Source organism: Somniosus microcephalus, chromosome 2 (assembly GCF_052327205.1).
Source record: "Somniosus microcephalus isolate GS21.2 chromosome 2, FLI_Smic_1.0, whole genome shotgun sequence".
Taxonomy (NCBI): Eukaryota; Metazoa; Chordata; class Chondrichthyes; order Squaliformes; family Somniosidae; genus Somniosus; species Somniosus microcephalus.
Genome location: NC_140988.1, coordinates 11623446 through 11640885, shown reverse-complemented (window position 1 = coordinate 11640885; position 17440 = coordinate 11623446). Strand labels below are relative to the sequence as shown.

The 17440-nt window shown below is 43.1% G+C and overlaps 1 protein-coding gene across 2 annotated transcripts in view; it reads left to right on the top strand.

Annotated features, from left to right (window-relative positions):
- LOC147122546 (SWI/SNF-related matrix-associated actin-dependent regulator of chromatin subfamily A containing DEAD/H box 1-like) overlaps nt 1-17440 on the top strand; it is a 98747-nt gene that overhangs the window by 17646 nt on the left and 63661 nt on the right. For both annotated transcript variants that reach the window (XR_015080818.1, XM_086006562.1), the window contains exon 3: nt 14595-14775. Coding sequence is in view for 1 of the 2 variants with exons in the window: in XM_086006562.1 (XP_085862688.1) it covers nt 14595-14775 (181 nt within the window). In the remaining variant the exon portion in view is untranslated. The remainder of the gene's footprint in view (nt 1-14594; nt 14776-17440) is intronic.

Genomic DNA, 17440 nt, shown 5'->3' with positions numbered 1-17440 from the left:
AAAAGTTATAACCTTGACTGGCTCTCTAACTTGATTGATATGAACTCTTTTTATTTAATGACTTGTTGACTGGCATGCCCTGCTTAACTTTTAAGATGTGTATCTAAATTATAGATGAGGCAACGGCACTAAAAAGCTACTTCCATACATTGCATTTCTCTTGTTATTTGTGTTTTACTAAAGAACTAAATGCAGTACTACGGGAACAAAGTGGCTGAGAGAAAATCTAAAATGCTTAAATTTATCAGGAAGACTTAAATACTAATAGAATCATGTCCAGGATCACAACAGGATTCTCCTTGCTGGTGCTTTCAGCATTGACTGAAATTTAGACTCATAAGGTTAAATTTATACATACATAGCATTACATACACAGAAACAGGCCATTCGGCCCAACGGGTCCATACCAGTGGGAGCCCCCTCCCACTTTTCTTCACCTAACCCCATCAGCATATCCTTCTATTCCTTCCTCCCTCATGTGTTTATCTCGCTTCCCCATAAATGCATTTATACTATTCACCTCAACCACTCCCTGTGGTAGCGAGTTCCACATTCTCACCACTCTCTGGGTAAGGAAGTTTCTCCTGAGTTCCCTATTGGATTTATTGGTGACTATCTTGTATTTATGGCCCCTAGTTCTGATCTCCCCGCAAGTGGAAATATCTTCTCTACGCCTACCCTATCAAACTGCTTCATAATTTAAAAAAACCTATTGAGTCACGCCTCAGTCTTCTCTTCTCTAGAGCAAAGAGCCCCAGTCGGTTCAATCTTTCCTTATAGGTCTTATCTCTCAGTTCTGGTATCGTTCTAGCAAATCTCTTTTCCACCTTCTCCAATGCCTCTATATCCTCCTTTATAATATGGAGACCAGAACTTGTTCAGAGTGCTCCGTGTGGTCTAACCAAGGTCCTATCCAAGTTTAACATCACTTCTCTGCTTTTCAGTTCTATCCCTCTAGAAATGAACCACAGTGCTTTGTTTGCTTTAGTAACATCCATCTCCTAAGCACACAATCATTTACAATGCAAAGTTCATATTTTAGCACACTTGTATATGGCCTGCAATTTCCTGGATTGCACTTATGCAGAAGTTACGCCGTTATTTTTAAGAACTTGCTGGATTTGCACATTAACTGCCCATTAAATTTGACGCAGAAAACTAGGGCTTGTAATTAAGAGTGTAAGTCCCCTTTAATTTACAACTACTGTTTCCACCATGGAGCACCCTGTTTCTTAACATAATTGAGTCATTAGGGACTAAGGATTTTGCATGTTGTACAGTAATCGTCCTCTGACATACTCACAAAATGTAACCTGAGAGTAAGACAAAAATGTTTGTACTACGGTTGTAACAAACATCTATGATTAGGTGCATATTCTTAGGAGCTATTGCCCTTTCATCTCCATGACCTGAGTTTAAAATCTCCTCTCTGATAACCAAGGATTTTGGGTGAAATTAATTTGAATTTTATCAACCCCATGACTAGGGAATATTAATCTGCTTTTGTCTTTGTTATATTGCTTGCTCGTCCCTCTTGATTCTACAGTATTGTTTTGTACAAAGGGTGAATCTTGAAAGGTGCTTGAAAGAATTAACTCAATAATTTGCCCTATAGCTGACTATCTTCCACACAACTCTGACTATATGTGCCCTAATCCTAATTAATCTCGAGCTTTTTTGCAATATGCTTAAAATGTATTTTTTTTGTATAATGCATTTTCATGATTTTCCCCATGTAAAATTTCTATCCTCTCTTCCTCTTTTCTAAAGTCATTAAAACCTTTGAGATGTTGCACATCAGATATTTTGGGAATGTTGCATAGGCAAAATTCTATGCATGTCCATCATGTCTGACCATCTCCAACAACAACTTGTATTTATTTAGCGCCTTTAACTTAGTACAAGGTGCTTTTGAGATTTAACTAATGTAGCTCCCTAAAACAGTTGAGTTGGGTTACTTCAAGCCAGTCTCTCTGATTGTCATCACTACTCTGTTAAAATACAAGTCTCAAATGTGTAGAATGATTTTTTTTTTCTCCAAAACCAAATTCTAATTATGAAGGGAAAACAGAAAATGCTGGAAATACTCAGCAGGTCAGGCAGCATCTGTAGAGAGAGAAACAGAGTTAACATTTCAGCTCGATGACCCTTCGTCAGAAGCAGTCATCAACCTGAAAGAAACGTTAACTCTGTTTCTCTCTCCACAGATGCTGCCTGACCCACTGAGTATTTCCAGCATTTTCTGTTTTTATTTCCGATTTCCAGCATCTGCAGTATGTTGCTTTTCTAATTATGAAAGACTTCGGAGGCTTGCTCACAAATTCTTCTTCTTCTTGTTAGGCAGTCCCTCGGAACCGAGGATGACTTGCTTCCACATTAAAAATGAGTTCTCAGGTGACTGATGAGTCCAATGCGGGACCTACAGTCTCTGTCATAGGTGGGGCAGACAGTGGTTGAAGGGGGTGGGTGGGCTGCTTGGGTTGGCGTGCGCTCCTTGCGCTTGGCTTCCGCTTGCTCCCGGCGAAGAGACTCGAGGTGTTCGGTGCCTTCCCGGATGCTTCTTCTCCACTTAAACATAATTAAACACTTAAACTTAATCCAAATTAAACATTGATGTGGACAATGACTCTTTGAAATGTTGGATTTGGAGTGTGTGGTTGGCAACATTCTAGTCAACCTGGCTCAGGAATTCCTTTGAGTAGTTTATGGATTGACCTAGTTACTTCTGTACATCCGCCCTCCCCGACAGCGGGGTTCAGCGCATGGCCTCTTGAATTCACCTTTTTCATAGCAGCAAAGCATGTGCACACCTCCAACTTTAACTTTACAGCCATTATTCTTAACTTGCATGGCAAGTAACTTAAAAATACTTTTCCAGGGTTGATCTATAATGTGGCAAAATGTGGGGCTTTTCTCCCACCTGAAGTAAAACATTTTGACCCGGAATTTGCAGTCCGTGATGAAGTAAAGGCGTTCGCCGCAGGCCCCAACGTACACTTCGCACAAGGATCTCGTGATCCCTGTGTCGAGAACTTCTTCGGGTTTTCCGATCTTCAATTCAAATCAACGGAAGTTAATGGGGATTCCCTTGTGCGAACTGCTGTGACCTCAACAGGCTGTCTAAGCAGCCAATCAAAAGGCAGAATTCTCACAGACAGCAAACAAGGAAGTGAGTAAGCTCTTAAAAATTCTAACTTTTTAAAAATGTTAGCAAGCAAAACAAAGATTGGGGCTCTCGCGGGGGGGGTGGGGGGGGAGGCAAACCTGAAATAATGATGGACAAACTTTATTTTTTTTAAATGTAAAATATTTTTGAAAAGTTTCTCATTTTAATTTTTATTAAAATGGACAAATTTCACACTGCACAAAATTAAAATTAGTTTTCCAGGCCCTTGATCTTTGCTTAGCAGTCAATATGCTGTTAAAATCCCAGTTACACCCAATCCCTTTGGGTCTAACTTTTAGTGGGGAATTTTAGCAGTGTAATTACTTTTGTCAGTTTCCCTGATTTGAGTGATTACACAGATTGTCGGGGGGGGGGGCGGGCACAGCACAGCCAGTTTCGCAGCTGTCCACGACGGACCGCAACTTCAGGATTTCCACATGTGCCAAATCCCAAAGTTGCAGTCACTTTCCAAGGCGCAGTGATAGTGAACGCTGCCAGTTCACTGTCATCAGGACTGCAAATTCCGGGCCTTTGTTCGTACAAGATGCTCACCCTAGTTAGCAGTCATGCTGTGGTCTGGCAAGTTGCTACGAATGAAGCAGCCAGCCTGTCGGCCAAGTGAAAAGTAACATATGGATCGTGAAGCAATCTTGGATTTGTGTTATTGACATGTGGCAATTTGATTTTATATGAATCTAGTACTGAAAAATATACCTCCAAGCATTGTTCCATTTCAGTGCAAGATAAAACTAGTTTTGATGCAGTAATAGGCATGAGATAATCTTTCTACTTACCTGAATGCACGTAGCATTCGTAACAAAATGAATGAGTTAACGGCACAAATAACTACATATGGGTATGATCTTGTGGCCATTACAGAAACATGGCTGCAGGGTGACCATGACTGGGAATTAAACATACCAGGTTATTTAACAATCAGGAAGGACAGGCAGGAAGGGAGGGGAGGTGGGGTGGCTATGTTAATAAAGGAAGGAATCACTATAATACAGAGAAATGATATTGGGTCAAAGGAGCAGGATAGTGAAACAGTTTGGGTGGAGATAAGGAATAATAAGGGGAAAAAAACACTAGTGGGCGTAGTCTATAGGCCTCCGAACAGTTGCAACTCTGTTGGACGGAGTATTAATCAGGAAATAGTTGAGGCTTGTAATAAGGGAACAGCTATAGTTATGAGGGATTTTAACTATCATATTAACTGGACAAATCAAATTGGGCAGAGCAGCCTTGAGGAAGAGTTCATCGAGTGTATTAGGGATGGGTTTCTTGAGCAGTATGTAAATGAACTGACCAGGGGGCAAGCAACCTTAGATTCAGATTTGGTCCTGTGTAATGAGACAGGATTAATTAAAAATGTCCAAGTAAAGGATCCCCTTGGAATGAGTGACCATAACATGGTTGAATTCCATATTCAAGTAGAGGGTGAGAAGGTTGGATCTCAAACAAGCGTGCTGAGCTTGATTAAAGGGGACTATGAAGGTACGAGAGCGGAATTGATTAGAGTGGACTGGGAAAATAGATTAAAGGGTAAGACGGTACATGATCAGTGGTGTACATTTAAGGAGTTATTTTACAACTTCCAAAAAATATATATTCCACTGAGGAAAAAAGGGTGTAAAAGATAGCCATCCGTGGCTAAGTAAAGTAATTAAGGATAGTATCCGACTAAAAACAAGGGCATATAAGGTAGCCAAATCTAGTGGGAAGATAGAAGATTGGGAAGTCTTTAAGAGACAGCAAAAAATAACAAAGATTGATTAAGAAAGGGAAGATAGATTATGAAGGTAAAGTAGCAAAAAATATAAAAACAGATAGCAAAAGTTTCTATAGTTATATAAAAAGAAAAAGGGTGGCTAAAGTAAATGTTGGGCCCTTGGAGGATGAGACTGGGAAATTAATGGTGGGAAACATGGAGATGGCAAAAACGCTGAACAAATATTTTGTATCAGTCTTTACGGTAGAGGACACTAAGAATATCCCAACACTGGACAAACCGGGGGCTCTAGGGGGAGAGGAGCTAAATACGATTAAAATCACTAAGGAAGTGGTACTTGGTAAAATAATGGGACTCAAGGCGGATAAATCACCTGGACCTGATGGCTTACATCCTAGGGTCTTGAGGGAAGTGGCGGTAGGGATTGTGGATGCATTGGTAATAATTTTCCAAAACTCCCTGGACTCAGCAAAGGTCCCGGCAGATTGGAAAACTGCTAATGTAACACCCTTATTTAAAAAGGGTAGTAGGCAGAAGGCTGGAAACTATAGACCTGTTAGCCTAACATCTGTGGTTGGTAAAATGTTGGAGTCCATTATTAAGGAGACAGTAACGGGACATTTGCATAAACATAATTTAATAGGACAAACTCAGCATGGTTTCATGAAGGGGAAGTCATGTTTGACAAATTTGCTTGAGTTCTTTGAGGAAGTAACATACAGGGTGTAAAGGAGAACCAGTGGACGTAGTGTATTTAGACTTCCAAAAGGCATTTGACAAGGTGCCACACACAAGATTATTGCTCAAGATAAAAAATCACGGGATTGGGGGTAATATTCTGGCGTGGGTGGAGGATTGGCTCTCTAACAGAAAGCAGAGAGTTGGGATAAATGGTTCATTCTCAGGCTGGCAATCAGTAACTAGTGGTGTTCCGCAGGGGTCAGTGCTGGGTCCCCAACTCTTTACAATCTATATTAACGATTTGGAGGAGGAGACCGAGTGTAACATATCAAAGTTTGCAGATGATACAAAGATGGGAGGGAAAGTAGTGAGTGAGGAGGACATAAAAAACCTGCAAAGGGACATAGACAGGCTAAGTAAGTGGGCAGAGATTTGGCAAATGGAATACAATACTGGAAAGTGTGAGGTTATGCACTTTGGCAGGAAAAATCGTAGAGCAAGTTATTATCTTAATGGCAAGAAACTGGAAAGTACTGTAGTACAAAGGGATCCGAGGGTCCTGGTGCATGAAACTCAAAAAGTTAGTATGCAGGTGCAGCAAGTGATCAAGAAGGCCAATGGAATGTTGGCTTTTATTGCTAGGGGGATAGAATATAAAAACAGGGAGGTATTGCTGCAGTTATACAAGGTATTGGTGAGACCGCATCTGGAATACTGCATACAGTTTTGGTGTCCATACTTAAGAAAAGACATACTTGCTCTCGAGTCAGTACAAAGAAGGTTCACTCGGTTAATTCCAGGGATGACGGGGTGGTCATATGAGGAGAGGTTGAGTAGATTGGGACTCTACTCATTGGAGTTCAGAAGAATGAGAGGCGATCTTATTGAAACATATAAGATTGTGAAGGGGCTTGATCGGGTGGATGCGGTGAGGATGTTCCCAATGATGGGTGAAACTAGAACTAGGGGGCATAATCTTAGAATAAGGGGCTGCTCTTTCAAAACTGAGATGAGGAGAAACTTCTTCACTCAGAGGGTGGTAGGTTTGTGGAATTTGCTGCCCCAGAAAGCTGTGGAAGCTACATCATTAAATAAATTTAAAACAGAAATAGATAGTTTCCTAGAAGTAAAGGGAATTAAGGGTTACGGGGAGCGGGCAGGAAATTGGACATGAGTCTAGGTTCGGAATGGTCATGGCCCTGTGGGTAGTGGAGTGGGCCCAGGGGCCGTGTAGCCTTGTTCTGCTCCCACTTCTTGTGTTCTAATTCTGTGTTAGATTTCAGGAGATGGTTTTATTCCTGTTCCTGGCTGGGGTGGAGATCGCCTTTACAGAAGGTAAGTACTATAGAAAATATAGGGACAGCGTGATCTCCTGGACGAGTTTCGATCGCCTAGATGGGTCGGAGAGGAATTTCCCAGATTTTTTTCTCCCAAATTGGCCATTGGGTTTTTTACCTGGTTTTTCGCCTCCCGGGAGATCACATTGGTTCGGGTGGGATGGAGAGTGATAGAAGATTTGAGGTTAGGATCAGATCAGCCATGATCTTATTGAATGGTGGAGCAGGCTCGAGGGGCCGATTGCCTACTCCTGCTCCTATTTCTTATGTTCTTATGTAAGCTACAGCTTGGAAAATTCTGGTTCTAAAAGTATCAGATGCTCCATAACGGACAAAATTATTTGCATTCATTTCACCCAAACGCTTTACTGCCAGCAGAGAGGAGATTCTATTCAACTTGCGGAGCTATCAAAATATCCCAAAATGTAACTTCCTGATTTGGGTTGGAGGGAGCTAATTGGGACATCAGGAAAATGTGCTGGTGTTAGGCTGGCGCTGGGATTGTCAGAGGAGAGCATCAGGGAGTGGCGCACCTGTGTCCCACCCTTCACCTGGTAGCAAGCTCAACCTGTGGGTCATTACTGCCTGATGTACATAAAATAGCTTAATGTGGTTTCTGAACAGGTTGTGATTACTATGTATATTTAAGATTGCTTTCTTTTTCCTGAACAATTTTCTTCCTTCTCCTTTTGTCTTGAAGTGACAGGGTATGGTTCTTTAGGTGCTGGTCAGCTTCCAGAATTTTGCCCAAGTGACCATTAAACACAAGAGCTTTTACAGTGCGTATTAACAAACCGTTTGATGCTGGGAGATACTGCAGTCCAGCCGAAAGGTGTTCTTGCCCAATATAATACATTTTGGTAGAAAGAATGAAGAGAGGAAATATAAACTAAATGGTACAATCCTAAAGTGGGTGCATGAGAGACCTGGGGGTATATGTGCACAAATCGTTAGGGTGGTAGAGCAGGTTGAGAAAGCAGTTAAAAAAGCTTACGGGATCCTGGGCTTCATGATTTGAGGTATAGAGTACAAAAGCGTTGAAATTATGATGAACCTGTATAAAACACTGGCTCGGCCTCAACTAGAGTATTGTGTCCAATTCTGGGCACTGAACTTTAGGAAGGATGTGAAGGCCTTGGAGAGGGTGCAGCAAAGATTTACAAGAATGATTCCAGGGACGAGGGACTTCAGTTACATTGATAGACTGGAGAAGCTGGGGTTGTTCTCAGAGCAGAGAAGGTTGAGAGGAGATTTGATAGAGGTGTTCAAAATCGCGAGGGGTCTGGACAGAGTAGAATAGAGAGAAACTGTTCCCATTGGCAGAAGGGTGGAGAACCAGAGGACACAGATTTAAGGCGATTGGCAGAAGAACCAAAGGCGACATGAGGAAAAACTTTTTTACTCAGCGAGTGGTTAGGATCTGGAATGCAATGCCTGAAAGGGTGGTGGAGGCAGACTCAATCACCACTTTCAAAAGGGAGTTGGATAAGTACCTGAAGGAAAAAAATATGCAAGGGTGGGGGAGTGGGACTAGCTGAAGTGCAGAGAGCCGGCACGGGCTCGACGGACCGAATGGCCGCCTTCCGTGCTGTAGCCATTCTATGATTCTATAATATGGATATTATAAAGAGATCTCTGCCAGGTATCATTCAGGAGTATTTCCCCAAGCTCCTTTTCCTCACCCTGTGTTCGTTATCGTGCAACTGTCTGGCTGTCTCATCTGTAGTCAGCTAAATCAGCAAAGGCTGGGCTAACATAGAAACATAGAAGATAGGAGCAGGAGTAGGCCATTCGGCCCCTCAAGCCTGCTCCGCCATTCAATGAGATCATGGCTGATCATCCAAATTCAGTACCCTGTCCTTCCGCCCCATATCCCTTGATCCCTTTAGCCTTAAGAAATATATCCAACTCCTTCTTGAATATATTTAATGAATTGGCCTCCACTGCCTTCTGTGGTAGAGAATTCCACAGGTTCACCACTCTCTGGGTGAAGAAATTCCTCCTCATCTCTGTCCTAAATGGCTTACTCCTTATCCTTAGACTGTGACCCCTGGTTCTGGACTCCCCGGCCATCGGAAACATCCTTCCTGCATCCAGTCTGTCCAGTCCTGTTAGAATTTTATAAGTTTCAATGAGATTCCCCTCTCATTCTTCTAAACTCCAGCGAATATAAGCCCAATCGACCCAACCTCTCCTCATACGTCATTCCTGCCATCCCAGGTATCAGTCTGGTGAATCTTCGCTGCACTCCCTCCATGGCAAGAACATCCTTCCTCAGATAAGGTGACCAAAACTGCACACAATACTCAAGATGTGATCTCACCAAGGCCCTGTACAACTGCAGCAAGACATCCTTGTTCTCAAACCCTCTCGCTATGAAGGCCAACATACCATTTACCTTCTTAACCGCCTGCTGCACCTGCATACTTACCTTCAGCGACTGGTGCACAAGGGCACCCAGGTCTCATTGCACTTCCCCTTCTCCCAATCTATTGCCGTTCAGATAATAATCTGCCTTCCTGTTTTTGCCACCAAAGTGGATAACCTCGCATTTATCCACATTATACTGCATCTGCCATGCTTCTGCCCAATCACCCAACCTGTCCAAATCATACTGGAGTTTCTCGGCATCCTCCTCACAGCACACACGCCCACCCAGCTTTGTGTCGTCTGCAAATTTGGAGATATTACATCTAGTTCCCTCGTCTAGATCATTAATATATATTGTGAATAGCTGGGGTCCAAGGAACGATCCTTGCAGTACCCCACTAGTCACTGCCTGCCACTCGGAAAAAGAGCCGTTTATTCCAACTCTGCTTCCTGTCTGCCAACCAGTTCTCTATCCAAGTCAATACCTTGCCCCCAATCCCATGTGCCTTAACTTTACACGCTAATCTCTTATGCGGGACCTTATCGAAAGCCTTCTGAAAGTCCAAATACACCACATCCACTGGTTCTCCCTTATCTATTCTACCAGTTACATCCTCAAAAAAAATTCCAGTAGATTAGTCAAGCACGATTTACCTTTTGTAAATCCATGTTGACTTTGTCCGATCCTGTCACTGTTTCCCAAGTGCTCTGCTATTACATCTTTTATAATGGACTCTAGCATTTTCCCCACTACCGATGTCAGGCTTACCGGTCTGTACTTCCCTGTTTTCTCTCTACCACCTTTTTTGAATAGTGGGGTAACATTAGCTACCCTCCAATCCATGGGAACTGTTCATGGCTACAAACTGGAAACCTTCCTGCTCTATAATGGCTCAGCTATTCATTGAATAAACTTTCTAAGTCATCAACACATTTCTAAATGGAACTTTCTAAATCCAAAGGATATCCACATACAAAAGAAATGGTTGACTCGACAGTTGTGTCCTTGTTGCAGTGCACTATGCAACCCCATTTTCTTTTTTCCTTTATTTATTTTTAAACTCAATAAATGTGAAATTACCATTATAACTGCAAGGTAAATGAGTTGGAAAATCTATATACAGTACAGTTTCAAATTTATTAACTAATAAACACCATCAGTATGAAAAGTTTTTTTTTAACTCTACATTTTGATTTGCAGTGTCCAGGGAGGTATTTAGTTTTGGGGCAGAGTTGATAACTAGAGCTGATCCTTTGAATGTTAAACTCTTGGTAACAGAAGGTAATCGTGGTTAACCTTTTTTTTTTAAAGAGTGAATGCAATAGAAATAGCATTTGTTTTATGAGGCGGGTTTCTAGATTGGATTAGTTGAGAGAAGGGTGGAGTGGCGAGGACACGCATAGCGTTCGAGACTTTCCCAGTACTTGCATTTATTTATTATCACTATACATGGGTCCCCCATCCAAATACAGGAAACTGAGTTATCCGGAGGCGAACTGTCCGGCAAGCTCGAGCCACCGGCAAAAATCAGGAGCCGTTTTTTATTCTTTTCGTTTCTTTGCTTTTTTTGAACAGTCAAGCTCTGCGAGGCCTGTAGCTAAGCAACAGCTTCAGCCAGAGACGCTTGCCGACTGTTTAGAGGCTGTTGCTAAGCAACAGGGTTTGTTGATTCACACGGAGCTGAAAATCTCCGTATGTTTCAACATTAACTCTGGAGTGTCCAGCAGTTTTGAGGGAACGGCAGCAGCTTGGTCCCGTCGGTGCCGGATAGCACAAAGTTTCCTGTACTTGGCAAAACTGCCCAGCAGGTAGCAGCACTACAGGAATGAATGCCTCAAACATAAAGTCAGGCACTGGACTGAGCTGCAGAAGACTGAAACACGTATCCCTTTAAATTAACCCTCCCACTTTTCTTAATTGAAGCTCCACTACACATCTGAATGCCAGAGACTGGTGTTCTTCCAGGGAGACAATGACTATCCTCCAATCCAGACCAATACATAATTCACAATATAGTCTTAGAAAACTTGAAATCAGTGTTATTTGGTTCAGTTGAATCACACTGAACTGAACCAGAAGGTTGAGAGTTCAATCTGTCCTTCCACATAATCTAGGCTGACACTTCAGAATAGTATGAAGGAAATGCTGCACTGCTGTGAATGATTTCTTTCAAATAAGAGATTAAACCAAGGCCCCATTTACCTGTCCTGGTTCAGGTGGACTTTGAATAGGCACTATTGGAAGAGCAAGGAAATGCAATGAGGTGGTATGTGTAAATGCTGTGTATTTTTGTCTTGAGCATCACAGCGAGATTTTACAGATCTCTTTATAATTTAAACAAGGAAACAAATTCCTAGTAGTACCTAAACTGTTCATGCTGACTTCCATTCATTTTCTCCTTCCCTTCACCTATTTGATGGATTTTAGTAATAACAACAGAAAATGCTGGAAAAACTCAGCAGGCCAGGCAACATCCGTGGAGAGAAATTAGAGTCGACGTTTCGGGTCTAACCCTTTTTCAAAACTGGAAAAGAAATGAAATAGATCGAAAGGCAGGGCTGCGATAGAACAAAAGAAGTGAAGAGACATTAAGAGGTATTCAAAACCAGACGAGATGGTAATAGGACAAGTGGAGACAAAAGACGGCTCAGATTAGGTGTGAAGTGTACTGGCAGGATGAGAGACAGCTGCCGTGTGGGAGAGAGAAAAAAAAGGAAAGGGGGGAAGGGAAAACCCAAAACAAAGGGGTGGAAAAAAAATTATAAGTAAAAATGTAATAGGGGCCGAGATTATGATCTGAAATTGTTGAACTCGATATTGAGTCCGGAAGGCTGCAAAGTGCCTAATCGGAAGATGAGGTGCTGTTCCTCGAGTTTACATTGAGCTTCCGTGGAACAATGCAAGAGGCCAAGGACGGTGAGGTCTGAGTGGGACTGGAGCGGTGAATTAAAATGACAGGTGACCGGAAGCTCGGGGTCACCCTTACGGACTGAACGGAGGTGTTCCGCAAAGCGGTCCTGCCCCTCCCTCCCAGAGCCACGATAGGGTTCCCCTTGTCCTCACCTTTCACCTCACCAGCCTCCACACTCAACGGATCATCCTCCGCCATTTCCGCTACCTCCAAAGTGATCCCACCACCAAACGCATCTTCCCCTCCCCTCCCCTTTCAGCATTCTGTAGGGACCGCTCCCTCCGTGACACCCTAGTCCACTCCTCTATCACCCCCAGCACCCCTTCCCCTTCGCCCGGCACCTTCCCGTGCAAGCGCAGGAGATGTAACACCTGCCCCTATACCTCCCCCCTTACCACTGTCCAGGGCCCCAAACACCCCTTCCAGGTGAAACAGTGATTTACTTGTACTACTTGCAATCTAGTATACTGTATTCGCTGCTCACGATGCGGTCTCCCCTACATTGGGGAGACCAAACGCAGATTGGGTGACCACTTTGCGGAACACCTCCGTTCAGTCCGTAAGGGTGACCCCGAGCTTCCGGTCGCCTGTCATTTTAATTCACCGCTCCATTCCCACTCGGACCTCACCGTCCTTGGCCTCTTGCATTGTTCCACGGAAGCTCAACGTAAACTCGAGGAACAGCACCTCATCTTCCGATTAGGCACTTTGCAGCCTTCTGGACTCAATATCGAGTTCAACAATTTCAGATCATAATCTCGGCCCCTATTACAGTTTTACTTATTTTTTTTTCCACCTCTTTGTTTTGGGTTTTCCCACCCCCCCCCCTTTTCCTTTTTTTTTTCCCTCTCTCCCACATGGCAGCTATCTCTTATCCTGCCAGTACACTTCACACTTAATCTGAGCCGTCTTTTGTCTCCTACTAGTCTTTTACCATCTCGTCTGGTTTTGAATACCTCTTAATGTCTCTTCACTTCTTTTGTTCTATCGCAGCCCTGCCTTCGATCTATTTCATTTCCTTTCCAGTTTTGAAAAAGGGTTTCGACCCGAAACGTCGACTCTAATTTCTCTCCACGGATGTTGCCTGGCCTGCTGAGTTTTTCCAGCATTTTCTGTTATTTCGGATTTCCAGCATCTGCAGTATTTTGCTATCGTACTGATGGATTTTAGTGTCTGTTTTCCCCTTCCCATTTGCAAGCTGTCATAACAAATTGAAGGGTTAAAGTTAAAATATTGACAGTCTTGAGGATAGCTAGTTGATGTAATTACTTGAGTTGGATATGGACACATACTTTTGAAAGAAAGACTTGCATTTATATAGCGCCTTTCACGACCACTGGATGTCCCAAAGCGCTTTACAGCCAATGAAGTACTTTTTTGAAGTATAGTCACTGTTGTAATGTATGAAACGCAGCAGCCAATTTACACACAGCAAGTTCCCACAAACAGCAATGTGATAATGACCAGATAATCTAAGTTTTTTTTAGTGATGTTGATTGAGGGATAAATATTGGCCAGGACACCGTGGGTAACTCCCCTGCTCTTCTTCGAAATAGTGCCATGGGATCTTTTACGTCCACCTGAGAGAGCAGACCCGGGCTTCGGTTTAACGTCTCATCCGAAAGACGGCACCTCCGACAGTGTCAGGGAGTGACAACCTAGATTTTTGTGCTCAAGTCTCTGGAGTGGGACTGGAATCCACAATAACAGAAAATGCTGGAAAAACTCAGCAGGTCAGGCAACATCCGTGGAGAGAAATTTGAGTTGACGTTTCGGGTCAAACCCTTCTTCAAAACTGGAAAGAAAAGAAAACAGATCGAAGGCAGGGCTGTGATCGGACAAAAGAAGTGAAAGAAACAAAAGAGCTAGACGAGATGGTAATAGGCTGAGATTAGGTGTGAAGTGTACTGGCAGGGCAAGAGATAGCTGCCAGGTGTGAGAGAGAAACGAAAGGAAAGGGGGGGGGGGGGGGGGGAAAGGAGTGGAAAAATTACAAGAAAAAATGTGTAATAGGGGCCGAGGTTATGATCTGAAATTGTTGAACTCGATATTGAGTCCGAAAGGCTGCAGAGTGCCTAATCTGACTCAGGCGAGGGTGCTACCAACTGAGCCACTGGCTGACACTTTGTAGTCTCTCCTGTAAACCAGGGACAGTATCCCAAGCCATAATATTCCACTAATTTTGTGGGAATATTTTAATTCCTTTTAATGTACCTAAACTTCGATGAGTTGAGTCCTTCCTTTAGATGTGAGGCAAATGGTGGGTAAAAGTGTGGTGGTTTTATGTACAATCCATTTTTTGTTGCATTGATGGAATATTATCATTATTTGTGCAGGTCTTGCCTAGCCTCTGTCTGGTGGTTATTCATGTGTATATACAATTCAACTTCTTTCAGAAATGGTGCTGTTGACTTTTCATCTGAGGAAGATGAGCAACTTTCCCCAAAAGCAAATGGGTCTTCCCTGGACTGCAGTGGCTCATCTCATTTTAACACTGATTTGGGGCACTCTACTGCTACCAAACTACAAAAACTGACAGAAATATTTCCAAATAGAACTGATGCTGAACTAATGCAGGTAAGTAGAGTGTGTACAATGTGTGTTTTTAGATGAGTTAATAAGAAATCTGAAACCTGGGACAGGTAGACTATCCTTTATCCGAAAACCTTGGGACCAGCCGTGTTTCGGTTTTCGGAAAATTTCGGATTTCAGAAGGTATTTTATAAGACTGGGAAATTTGTCGGGGGTCGGGGTCGGCAGGGGGTGGGGTGCGGGGGGGTGGGGGTTGGGGGAGAAAAGAATATCGGACAGGCCGCTGCAGCTATCGGCCGGGCCGCTGTATTGTTGGGTTCACTCTCCCGGTACCTCCTTCACACTGCCCGGCTCGGCCTGCAATCTCCTACCCAGGAGGGAACTCTGTGACCCTCTGCCCTGCTCAGTGTAAGTCGTGCGCCACTCTGGTCATGTCGTGCGCACGACTTACGCTGAACGAAAAAACTTTCGGTTTTTTAGAGGTTTTCGGAAGTTCGGGTAAAGGATAGTCTACCTGTACTGGCTGAATAGCTGGATGTTCTTATGTCACTGAGCTATACATTAGAGGATGGCCCCGTTTTTGATCCTTGGTTTGTGCTGATTTCAGCCCGGACAATTTTGTTGGCATTTTGTTTAGCCTCTGTGTCCTGAACAAGGGAGGAAGGGAAAATAATTCACCAAGCATTCCTACTTTTGTTTGTTATCCAATGACCCTTTTGTTTAAAAGTGTAATAAGGACATGGTCCAGCACTCTTGTGATACATCTGTAGTGGCCATCTGGGTGAGCTGTGAGACAGCTGTTGGCATGCCTGCACTTGTAGTCCAGTATGAGTCACCATTTTCAGGAAAGGAGGGCAGGAAACTGGAGAACAAAAATAATTGAAATTCTGACGAAAGGTCATCGACCTGGAATGTTAACTCTGTTTCTCTCTCCACAGATGCTGCCTGACTTGCTGAGTATTTCCAGCATTTTCTGTTTTTATTTCAGATTTCCAGCATCCGCAGTATTTTGCTTTTGAATAATTGAAACATAGAAGATAGGAGCAGGAGTAGGCCATTCGGCCCCTCGAGCCTGCTCCGCCATTCAATGAGATCATGGCTGATCATCCAAATTCAGTACCCTGTCCCTGCCTTCTCCCCATATCCCTTGATCCCTTTAGCCTTAAGAAATATATCCAACTCCTTCTTGAATATATTTAATGAATTGGCCTCCACTGCCTTCTGTGGTGGACAATTCCACAGGTTCACCACTCTCTGGGTGAAGAAATTCCTCCTCATCTCTGTCCTAAATGGCTTACCCCTTATCCTTAGACTGTGACCCTAGTTCTGGACTCCCCGGCCATCGGGAACATCTTTCCTGCATCCAGTTTGTCCAGTCCTGTTAGAATTTTATAAGTTTCAATGAGATAAGTTGTTTTAACTTTCACAAGCTGAGTATTTGGGTAAAAATTTAATGTCAACTATTTGCCACGGTCCATTTTCAGGTTCAGTGTCCCAGTATAACATTAAGAAACCTGACTAGCACCACTGAGTCAGGTGTGTTTCTCCCTAATACTCATTGCCTTTCTCCCATTCTGATGACTGGAGGGTTGCCACAGTTAAAGAAATGAGAAAGGGGTGAACTTTTTAACTATAGATCAATAGTATGTAAGCTTCTATAGGCAATAATGTGGGATAAAATGAATAATTACTGAGACATCGGCAGCTAGCATGAATTTGTAAAACGCAATTTGTGTCAGACAAATTTAATTGAGGAAATAACAACACGTTTTGATAAAGGAAATGTATCAACCAGCCTCTGTATCTATCACCTTTTGAAAATCCATATAGATTATGTATATTTATGGATCTTCATAAGGTGTTTGATAGGAAGCTGGTTGAAAAAATTAAAGCACATGATATTAAAGGTATTGTGACAGCATGGATAGAATGGTCGCTAAAAGACAGAAAATTGAATAGTTGGTAATGGAGATTCTACAGACTGGAAGGATGTAAATAATGGTGTCTCCCAGGGTCAGCTTTTGGGCCGTTGTGCTCTTGTTTGTTTATGAGCTGGACTCTGGTGTAGGAGACACAATATCGAAATTTGCAGATGGTACAAAGATAGTGAGTGTGGTTTACTGTGAAGGGGACTTCAGGAGGCTGTAGACTGGGCAGATAGATGTCAGATGAAATTGCGGGTGGATAATTGAGGGGATAACATTTTTGGGAGGAAGAATACGGGGGTAAAAATATCATTTAGTTAATAAGAAATAGAAGAGCAGGGCCAGTGTAGGTTGGCGAGGATGGGGGCAAGGGCGACTCGAATAGGTTTCGAGCAACAGAGTTTTGGGCGAGCTGGTTATTCAGGTTGGAGGATCAGGAGAGCATTAAAGTAACATCTGGAGGTGACAAAATCATGTGTGAAGGTTTCAGTGGTGGATGATGTTGTGGAGGTGGAAATGGGCACTCTCAGTGGAGAGGTTTTATGGTCAAAAACTCAGCTGTAGGTTCAGTGAGATGCTAAGGTTGCGAACAGTTTGTTCAACCTAAAACACTGGCTGGAAGGGGATGGAGTTAGTGATGAGGGAATGGAGATTGTGGTGGGGACCGAAGTCAATTTGAGCCTTAACTTCCTCTAGCTAAACATTGGGAAGACTGAAGCCAAGCAACCTAACAACACAACACAGCGGTGGAGAGATCAAGCAGGGTGTTATTGGCATGCATGTGG